The sequence below is a fragment of the Aulonocara stuartgranti genome, assembly GCF_965226115.1.
Source record: "Aulonocara stuartgranti genome assembly, chromosome: 17".
NCBI classification, from domain to species: domain Eukaryota; kingdom Metazoa; phylum Chordata; class Actinopteri; order Cichliformes; family Cichlidae; genus Aulonocara; species Aulonocara stuartgranti.
This window is the reverse complement of record NC_138953.1, coordinates 24,475,815-24,486,807: the sequence shown is the minus strand read 5'-3', so window position 1 is coordinate 24,486,807 and position 10,993 is coordinate 24,475,815. Positions and strand designations below refer to the sequence as shown.

General features: G+C 41.6%; 2 protein-coding genes across 2 annotated transcripts; one reads left to right on the top strand and one right to left on the bottom strand.

Moving 5' to 3' along the window:
* Positions 1 to 202: 202 nt before the first annotated feature.
* Positions 203 to 1,255, bottom strand: tnnt2c (troponin T2c, cardiac). The gene has a single exon (XM_082509757.1). It carries the CDS (start codon positions 1,130 to 1,132, stop codon positions 341 to 343), a length of 792 nt encoding a protein of 263 aa, XP_082365883.1. The 5' UTR covers positions 1,133 to 1,255; the 3' UTR covers positions 203 to 340.
* A 6,247-nt stretch (positions 1,256 to 7,502) lies between these two features.
* Positions 7,503 to 10,590, top strand: LOC309692283 (transcription termination factor 2, mitochondrial-like). The gene is made up of 2 exons (XM_082510624.1): positions 7,503 to 7,703; positions 8,849 to 10,590. The coding sequence occupies exon 2, from the start codon at positions 8,869 to 8,871 to the stop codon at positions 10,006 to 10,008; it is 1,140 nt and encodes a 379-aa protein (XP_082366750.1). The 5' UTR covers positions 7,503 to 7,703; positions 8,849 to 8,868; the 3' UTR covers positions 10,009 to 10,590.
* The last annotated feature ends 403 nt before the right edge of the window (positions 10,591 to 10,993 follow it).

Genomic DNA, 10,993 nt, shown 5'->3' with positions numbered 1-10,993 from the left:
AAAAACTTTCTTTTCTTATAATAAAAGGTATAGTTTTCTGAGGGGAAGATTCAACACTATTCGATGACTTTTTACAGCTTCACTTGTGAAAAATGAAACACGAGACATCCTCTTGTGGCGTCGTAAAATAAAACCACCACGCATTCATATTGAGTTAAATCAGACAAATTAACTTCTTCAATCTCAATAGAACATTCACAGATATCAATCAACCTTAACTTTATTTTGCTTGAATCATTGCAGTCCAACTCAATCTACGCACAGCTGCTTGGATAGCTTTTATCATACAATTTGGTGACCAAATAGTCCAGCAGGAACGTGGTGCGCTTCCACAAGGTGCTTACTTCCAAGCGCCAGACTTGCCCTTGGCCCCACGGGAGGTCTTCGACGTTTTCGACCACCTCTGATGGTCGTTGACACGATTTCGTAGCACGTGGATGTCGTACTTCTGCCTCTTGAGCTTTTCTGCCAGCTCAAACTTCTCGGCGTGCAGCTGGTGGAGCCACTGCCAGAGCTCCTGTGCCTTCTCCACCAACTTCTCCTGGCTCAGGTGGTCGATGTTGAGCGGCTTCCTGCGCTCCATCAGGGCCTTCTTCTTCTCCTCACGAGCTGTTAGCTTCTTGCCCTTCTTCTGGTCCACCTTCTGCAGGTAGCCACCGAATGACTTGTTGGAGAAAGCCATCTTTTTCTTGGCTTCCTCCTCAGCCCGCAGTTTGGCTGCCTCCTCTTCGCGCCTTGCTTTTTCCTCGGCAACCCGCGTCTGGCGCTCACGCTCCTGCTCTGCACGAACACGCTGTTGTTCGGCCCTGTCAGCGCGGCGGCGTTCAATGCGGTTACGTAGCGCCATCAGTTCTTCTTCCTCTTTCTGACGGCTGGTGAAATGCAGCTCAATCAGTGTCTGGAGGTCATTGTAATCTTTCTCCAGCCTCTTGCGATGCAGATCATCAAAATCCACCTTTTCTCCATCTGGGATCTTTGGAGGAGCCATATTAGGCACATAAGTTGCTTTAGGTCGAGGTCTGGTCTCTCCTTCATGCTCCGCTTGCCTCTGTTCGTTGTCATCCTCTTCCTCCTCGACCTCTTCTTCCACCTCCTCCTCGTATTCCTCCACAATTTCCTCTGTGTCTGACATGATGGTGTCTCAGAGAAAGCAGTGTGAGCACCAAGACCAGCTGGTGTCTGGAGATAGTTGGAGTCCTGGGTGAGCATGTTGGGAGTTTTTAAAGGTTTGGTTACCATGTGACCACCGTCTCCTGGGTGTGGGTCAGCAGCAGGGCAGATTCTGAGACAGATGGAATAATCTATTTTCTCCTTCACCAAGTCCTCACAGCCATACACCCACCCATTTATCCCCTGCAGACCCCCCTACTGCCTTCTCTGACCCTGCACAGCTCCTCATTCCTTTGTAAGGACAAGATGAGGGACTATTTCGGATACACAGCAGATGCATACACAGACACACTTGTGCTTTCCAGTCTCACAAAGCCAAAGGCACATATGTAAAGAACTACTGAGCCACTGGCACAGATTAAAGAAAGAAATGTGGAAGCAAATAAAAGATGATGACAGAATAATGTACCAAGAGTCTCTGCAAATATGACCCATCCCACTAGCTTTAGATATTTCACAGTGTACACAATTCAGGGAACTTACTCATGCATCACTGGAGTTTGAAACCACGTAGTGCTTAAGTCACTATGGGAATTTCTCTTACAAAGTGCTCCAGTGTGCTGCTTATATAGAGAAACCAGGGAAAAATAATAACAAGAGCAAGTGAGTACTCGTGAAGCATGCAAACATACCTACAAAAGGAACATATAAGAAGAAGAGCAGGCTCCTAACTACATATAGTAGTGTACATTACAAAAGAAACATCTTTAAGACATGAGGGAACAATAAAACATTTTGAAAGGATTTTCAATATAATTTCAAAGTCTAGCTATTAGATAATTTGCTTTATTTTAGGAGTCTTTAGTTTAAGAGTTTGGAGAGACAGATCACCTTCATGTCATAGAGTTATTGTTTACGTCTACTCACCATAGCATGAATATCAGCGTAATTTGAGGTTGAAATACTTTCTTTGAGTGAATGTACAGCAGATATAAATTTGTATTTATTTTAGATTTCTGCTCATTTACACAGGCTCAAAAATATATATGCATGCACCCCAACCAATACTTTGTTGATGTGCCGCTTAGTAAGTTGCATCTCGACCAGATTAACAAGCTTCTGCATTAATTCTGGTGGATATCTGACCGCGCTTCTTGGCAGAATTGGTAGTTTCCTCGCAAAGCCCTGCCTTTTAACTATATCCCACAAATTTTCAATAGGGTTGAAGGTGGGGCTTTAATAGTCGTTATGTTGGGATCATTGTCCTGATGGAAAACTGGGTTGAATTATTCTATCCCTTTTGAGTAATGTACGTGTTCCAGAACATGTCTTTGTCCTGCCTTCATCCACTCACCCCCAACCAGTTGCATGTGTCGTGATCATTCCACACTGGAATGATCAGTTGATTAAAAACAACTGTTTAAAGTCATAATTATAAGCCCCAAATTACCATGACATTCATACTTCATTCATACTCATACCACACAGGTCAAAACAAATAATCGTACTAAACTTTAAATAGTGTTATAATGTAAGTTTTCATTTCAGTTTCATATGGGAGTTTATGGCTACGCGACCCAAATCCGATCATGTTACGACAGTTTGAACAGCACAAATCTGACATTTTCAAATCCGACTCAGGCCACTTTCATATGTGGTACTGAATCCGATACATATCTGATGTTTTAGAAAGCGACTGCCGTTTGAATGGTAATGTCGCATTAAATCCGTCTTTTACATCCAGTGTAGATGTCAGTGAAACTGTTGGGAAGACAACGTTGGAGAAACGTGAACATTTTATTCGTACTGTATAATCTGCAGATTCTGACAGAAATCTGTAACTATCCTTTGAAGCAGCGCTCCTCTCTAAAACAGCAATAAGGATCATTATTAGGCCATATGTAAATAACAAAATAACTTAAAGCAAAATTGGGGAACGTAATTAAACAACTCTTACAATTAAGGGCCATCAGTCAAACAACTGTTTGCTCTGGGTCTTAACGGAGCTTCTTTTGCGCATGCGGGCCCCTTTGAGGGTTCACACTAGAGCCCGTTTGCTGTCACATTTTGTTTGTAGTGTGAACAAGCAGACAAAAAAATCGGATTTGATCAAAAAATCGGAATTGAGCACTAAGACCTGCAGTGTGAACGTAGCCTACGGGATTTGACTCGCCTTTAAAGACAGCCTCAAGTGGCCATTCGAGGAATTGCAGTCTTTTTGCCACTTCTGTGTTTACTTAATTTTTCATCTCCAGAGATTGAAGCATGATCTGTAATTTTATTAGCTTGAGCTTTTATATTTGTGTTGAAAATAAAATAAAATGAAATAAAGAACTTCTGCAGAAAGACAGACCCAACAAACAGCCTTTACTAAGAACAATGTGGTGTAAGATGAGCTTTTCAGCCCTGCCTTGTCTCCTCTGGAATGTAATTAAAACATTCTTGCTATTAAAGGCTCTCTGCCGTCAGTGCAGAGTGGATTAAAGCGTAATTGCTCCCGCACGACAACATTTATATATGGCTATCACGAATTTATGTTCCCAAGTCTTGAGTTATCAGTAGGAAAAGGGCAGACACAGTTTTTAGAGGATTAGGTCACTGACAGGAAGAGACAGGTGCTCTGTGGTGCCTGAGATTCCTAATTAACTTGGGCCTGCTTAGAATAAAGCTTCTGATGCTATTCTACTATACGCGTATGTGGCAGACAACACATTATTATCTCCATGGGATTAAATTTTAGTCTTGTTATAAATCATCTGGAGCTCCAGCTAAGTGAAGATGGGCTACGTGTGGCCTGAGAGGTCCACAACACAAATCTTAATGCCCGTGAGAAGGTCCCACAACTGTCTAATCCAAGAGAGCACTGAGCATGCCTGAGAGCGACATGAGGACAGCAGGTGGTTCCAGTGTAATCAAGGCACTGGTGGTTTGCTGGTGGCAAGGGACAACTGTGTCTATCAGCAAAGGGAGGCAGCAAAGGATGTGGGCTATAAATAAGTAAATAGCCACACCCTCTGCTGGTTAGCAGCTTGAAACAGAGTAAACTTCCAGTATATTTACTCTTAATCTAACCGGCTTACATCCCTACAGAACAACGAGAGAAGTGTTTGAAGGAACCTTTTTTAGATGTAAAAGTAAATAAATGGAAAGATTCCAGAGCGTAAATAACACATCTGTCTAGCAGAGTATCATCTGCTTTCTCATGTGAATCATTTATATCTACCCTGCACTGTCGCTCTTTACTGAGCCGCTTTAACATTCCCTCTGCTTGCTGTTTTCTTTTACTCCTCTTAGAAATTCATTGCTCTGCCAAAGAGGTTATGATTTTGGGTGTATGTCTTTCTGTCTGTAAACATGACAGCTGGAAAGGTTTTGAGTGAATTCTTTGTATGGATGCAGAAAGGCTGGTGTTAACAATCCATTAAAATTTGGCATACATCCACCAAGGCCTTCAAGGTCAAATAAGTGATTTATTGGTCAAAAATTGGAGAAAAGCTGTATTATTTAAAGCTATAAAAACTGAAACTAATGTTATACGGAGCAATTTGAAATTGTGTTCCTTACTGCCATTTGTTGTAATGACAACATGCAGACATACAGGGACTGAATTATGGGCATTCTAAATATCACGTTACTCTGGACCTATGACCTCTTCTTCAAGGTCAAAAAAGGTCAAATTTTCCTAAAATGTCTTGTATCCTTAAAACTATAAATACAATTCTACTTCCTTTGATTGTTTTAGTAATATTTATTTAACAATACTGATATATAGGGATTCTAAATGTAATTTTTTTAAAATCCAAATTATCATCAGTGTCATGTCACATTTTACCTCTCATCTCAGGTTTCCATTGCACACCTGTTCTTCTTGATTCCAAAGCTTATTATATCTTTAAAGAAAGTTGCCTCAAACTCTACAATAATACACAGGAAACAGGGAAATAGGAAGGAAAAGGTCACTTTTAAGGAAGCAGTTCTACTTTGTTTGTCTTGTTTATCCCTTCATTCTATTTATGTTTTGCTTACATAATATGTAAATATACCAACATTTGGGATAAAGAAAGCATAGTACAGTATATTGTAAAGATAATAATATGTATGAAGTAATTTAAATGAGCTTGTTTGCCTTTTTCCTTCTTTAAGCATCTGATTCTCTTTATGAGCTGCACAATATAAACAGGTCATATCTTTGAAGCTTGGTATGATTTGTGAACTAATTGGCATCATGTGTGGAATCATCCCAAAGCACTACAGTTACCACTTTAGAGAAGAGCTGGACCTCTGAATGTTTATTTTGAGATCATTACCTAAGCTGGCTAAACTAACCAGCTGGTTTAAGGGATAATCCAACACTGTTAATCCAGTAAATCTGTATTTCTCAGTAAAAACTTGAAGATTTATTTTCTACTGCCTTATAGAAAGAGTTTTAGAGAATAACACCCAAAAGTGATATTAAGGTTCGCCACTATAGATATTTGGAAGCGGATTCCTGAATTTGAGTTCTCACTATTTTGCTGGTTTGTTGGTTGTGGAGAACAAACACTGCTTCTTTATGTAGCTTCATCCTAGGGAGACATTGCAGGCGATATCATTGAGCCGTCCTTCCTTTCCCTGCATTTTCCCTTCTATTACACCACCTTCCTCCAGGCGGAGTCCATCGTCTTCAGCGTCATCCAGGCTCCTCGACACGGCACCATCGAGCGCACCGTCAAAGGCCAACACTACCGACAGATAAGCAGCTTCACCATGGACGACATCTACTAGAACCGCATCAGGTACTGTACAATGGCAGAGCGAGGCCGTGCCTGTGAGAGTGTGCGTGCTCTTTTGTGGGTGTATTCATGTGCTTCTGTCTTTGTGAGGACAGAAGCTGGGCACTTTTGCAAAAGGCGGGCACCTCTGGAAACAGAGAGTGAAAATATTTTTGCAAAAGACATGTTTGTCTAATTCATTAGTGCAGCATTACTGGATCACCTGTTTGAAGTGATATAATATGATATACAACTATCACTGAAACAGCAAACTTTGTAAATAAGCAAACAACACTTCTCATTCTCTAAAGGTTTGGCCACAGCTGTAGATTACGCTATCGGTGCTTGTTCACTCTTGACAATAATTACATTTCTAAATTGTCTTTGTGCATTTACAGGTAAACAATATCTAATATTTTATCTAAATGATTGCTTTGTCTTTGAAAAGGTGAAGAGCCTGAGGCTGGTGACAGTCCAGTTCTAATCTAAGGACAGCCTTCTTCGCCTGGCTGTGACGTAATCGGCCTTCAAATGCAGCCTCCGAAGGATGCAGCTGACGTTTTGGGACACAGCTACTATGTCGATCTGAGACAGCGAGACCGAGACAGCGAGACCAAGACAAGACCAAGACCACGTAAAAGTGGTCTCGAGACCAAGACCGGTCTTGAAACATCCAACATTTTGAAGCTTAAATATGACTCTGACTGTCCACCTGCTGTTTTAGAACTAAAGAACCCTCTTGGATGAGACGTAAAACGTCTTCAAGAACCTAAGTCATGTTGCCTTCTTTTCAAAACACTGAATACCCACATGGGCATGAAGCAGGTAAAGCACTTTGGGTGCCTTGAAAAGCGCTATAATCCAATCCATTATTATTATTATTATTATTATTATTATTATTATTATTATTATTATTATTATTATTATTATTAAACCTTTACCTGTCTACCCTGGATTCACAGTGACCTCTTGTGGTTAAAATAATGCAGTACAGTTAAATGAGCCTCTTGTAAGATTCACAGACCTCTGTTGAGGTAATACTGTATGGAATCAGATTAACAGCTTCAGAAATTATAACAAAACGGAAGAACATATATATTCTTGGTATAAATGTGCAGATCACCCTAACCCTAACAAAATGATTACAGACTTATGGCTGACTTTTTTGTTTTTTGCCAGCTTAATAGTTAGGTTATAAGGATATACAGCTCCACTTTATCTAAGCGTGTGTATAACAAAGGTACACACACACACACCTATCATGGCAGTGAATGTACAGCCTGGGTCTGCAGATTCCCATTTAATGTATACACACACACACACACACACACACACACACACACACACACACACACGTATATATATATATATATATATATATATATATATATATATATATATATAGATAGATAGATAGATAGATATAAAAAAAAATCGAGTCACTGTTACATTTTTGACTTCGTAACTCACATTTTTGATAAAATAACTAATAAATAACTTTAACTATTTTTTATTTATTAGATAAAAATATGAAATGTTTTGATAGTTACACAATTTTTTTTAATCTCCAAACAAGCTTCCGTAGTTTTCTGTTTTAGTTTCTGTAAAAAAAATTTTCAGCTTATCTTTTTTGTTTTATCCTGTATTGTGAGTTTGAAATACGACTAGTCAGAAGAAGGAAAAAGAGCTGTAGTACATTTCCACTCTTGCTATAGGCTGCAGGCAGTCACGTGTCTCCCATGCGCCAAGCCCTGTGACTCCGCCCAACGGCTGCTGTGATGTTATGAAAGCAGAGCAGTGGGTGTGACGAGCGGGGTTCTGCGGCTACAGACTCACAAACGGGTAAATTAACTCGTCTTTTTCTTCGCTTTTATGTAAAAAGCCGCTCCAACGGGCTCTGTAGCATCTGTATTTAGGTCTGCCGGCGCTTTGTGTCCGTGTGCAGTCGTGGCAGGCTGTGATCCGTCTGCAGTCCATGCTGTTTAATACATAACGCAACACGCAGCATCACGTGTGCGCGGCAGCAGTCGGGACAACACCGTGCCCTGTTGGGTTTATGCAACTTTATGCAATGGTTTCAGTGTCGTGCAGCATAAATACACAAAGGTGGATTTATATGTTTTAAATTAAATGTTGTTTGTTTGGGATTTTTAATGTGTTACAATGTATTTCAGTGGTTTTTAAGTAATTATTTTCATGTAAAATCAGTTCTGTCCCCATAAGGTCACAAGGTGAGACACGTGGTGAAGTTATGAGTTGTTTGAGTGGTTTTTTTTATTTGTTTTGTTTTTGTTTTTGGCGTTTTCTGAATATTAAAAATAACAAAAAGTGTCCAAGTTGAGCCTCCTAACTATAAATATTTGCTGGTCTTCATAGTCATCATTAATGGTAAGGTGCATATTTTGTATGGCGATATTGTTGCGATACAGGGATACACAGGACCAACAACTGCTGAATGTGTCTGTCTGTTTCTGTCATTGTGGACAGCAACAGATTTTTGACCATGTCTCAGTTTCGGTGTCCAGAAACAGACTGCATGTTATTGCCAACTTGACTGCATTCAAGTGCAGACTGATATCACACTGATGACAGACCAGTATCAGACTGATTGGATATAGTTTAACTTTTGTTATCTGCAGTTGATTAAATGTGATAAAGCCGACGACTCAGCATATCACAAAATTTTACTATAATATCCTTTTGTGCAGTGTCTGGTGATTCTCAATGTAATATTTGTGATGAAAAAGTCAGCATAGGCTCAAGAAAGTTGTTGCTGTTATTTTTCAGTATTTTCAGAGCAAGTGAGTTAACTGAATGAGGAAAATCACCTGATTGGCAGCTGACAGTATGAATCTTGTGACGGGCAGTCATAAGTGGTACATGACACGAACGCTGCAAATCCTCTGTAATGCATCATGGAGCACATCTTTCATCTCGGTGTGTAAAAATTGTAATTTTTTGTGCTTTTTCTCATTTGTTCTGCACAGATCCACTACACTCTTTAGCAATGCTTCGCATCACCTCTGCCACCCTGTACACCTGCTCACAGAGGGTGAAGCTGCTCCTACCTCCTTCAGCCTCCACCTCCACTGATACCTCTCCCAGCAAAAGAGTGGAAAACCAGCGCACAGTGGACTCCCTTTATGAGCTTTCAGTGGACATTCGAAAGGTCCGCAAGTTCAGAGGCTGGGTTCTGTCTGAGTGCTCTGCGTATGTCTCTGAGACCGCTGACCTGCTGAGAGACATGGGTGCAGACACAACGGCTATCGCCCACATCCTGGAAACTCACCCTGAGGCTATCCTGTGTCGCCCAGAGGACGTCGCCACGCAGCGAGACCTCTGGTTGTCTGTTTGTCCCAGCAAACGTCAGTTGATGAACATCATTGAAAAGTTCCCAGCCTCCTTTTTTACACTTACTCACCACGGTAACCAGCGGGCCAACATCCTGTACCTCCAGAACCTTCGCCTTAGCAAGAGGATCATCAGCAAGCTGATGGCCAGTGCCCCGCAGAGCTTCAGTCAGCCTGTGGAGCGCAACCAGGAGGTCATCCACACGCTGAGGGAGATCTACCTCGACCTGGGTGGAGAGGAGAGGAACCTACGTGTCTGGCTGCAGAAGCTTCTCAGCCAGAACCCTTACATTCTGCTGCGACCAGCTGAGGCTTGGAGGGACAGTCTGGGCTTCCTGAGGGAGGAGGGGTTCACCACGGAGGAGCTCCTCAGCCTGGTCTCCAGCCTCAGAGCCTCCATCGCAGAGCTGAAGCCTGAGGACATGCAACGGGCGATGGACTACATCGAAGCGGCTCTCTGCTGCTCTAAAGACGAACTTAAGCAAGTAGTGATCCGCTGCCCTGCCGTCTTGTACTACTCCTTGCCCACCTTATTGGGGCGGTTTCAGGGGCTGATGGATGCGGGAGTGACGATGGATCAGGTGAAGGAATCTCCAAATGTACTCGAGCTCACCACGCAGATCGTGCTGTATCGTATCCAGAAACTAGCCTCCTACGGATACGACATTCGCTCCGGCAGCCTGGCCGTTATTGTGGGAACAAAGAAGGACTTTGAGGCGAGTTATGGCAAGCTGCAGCTCAGGCAGCAGAGGCCACTCTTCAACCCTGTGGCTCCTCTGAAATCTGCTGAGGATTGAGTGTCGGTGCGCACCTTGTTATGAAATGTGGTTTACTGCTTCAGCTTTGTGCAAGGAAAATAAGAAAAGCCAGGCAAATTAAAATCCCACAAAAGGCTGAAGACTGTTCAGGAAATATGACACTATCTGTAAAAGTTTCCAGTTTGGGAAGTGCCTGTTGTGTGTGTGAAACAGCTGCTTTTCTTCTCTGAGAGAAGACTTTAACTGCAGCACAGAGTCTGTACGGTTTTTAATCCTCAGCTGTAAAAGGCTGATGCAAGTTTGTGAATGTAATAACTCAAGAATGAGGCCAAGTAGGAGCTTCAAATCGATACCACAGATGTATCTATAAAGTCTATTCAGTGGCCTCAAGGTTAGAGGTCAAATTTTCTGAAAATCTTGTGAATGCAATAACTTGAGAACAAGGCGATGTAGGATTTTGAAATAGATATCACAGGTGTGTCTCCTTTGGAGGATATGTGTGATAGGTGGTGTAGTAGTTAAGTATGGTGACAGATTCTTTGCCTTAACAGAAGACCATTCATTTTTCTCTGGCCAAACAAAACCATTTTATGCATGAGAAAATAAATTATTTAAAAAGTGTTTTTACTATTTTGGTGATTTTTTGTTTTTTTTTGCTCTTTTGAGGGAAGGCGAAGACTTCTTTTTTTCTTTAATTGTTCATTGATAGTGAAGCACAGGCCGTGGCATGCAGGCCTACCAGATACCGCTGGTACCATTTGACAACCAGTGGAAAAAGAAAGGGAGGGTGGGACATGGAAGTGAGGATAAAAGGTTGTATGCTTGTTTGGAAAATCAAGCATTTTCGTTGTGGCTGTAAGGGGAGTGGTCAGGATGTGGTCCACCTTGTGATATTTGGATAAATTACCTCCAAGATTAAAACAGCATTAGATGGACATTGGAGCCAACATCAGATGGTCTTTAACCTGCCAGCTCACTAATACAAAGTCCACAGTGGTTGCACTGATATGCACCAGTGTGAGTG

Excerpts from the sequence above, each read along its gene's own strand:
- tnnt2c (XM_082509757.1), bottom strand. The coding sequence starts at position 1,132 with ATGTCAGACACAGAGGAAATTGTGGAGGAATACGAGGAGGAGGTGGAA.
- LOC309692283 (XM_082510624.1), top strand. The coding sequence starts at position 8,869 with ATGCTTCGCATCACCTCTGCCACCCTGTACACCTGCTCACAGAGGGTG.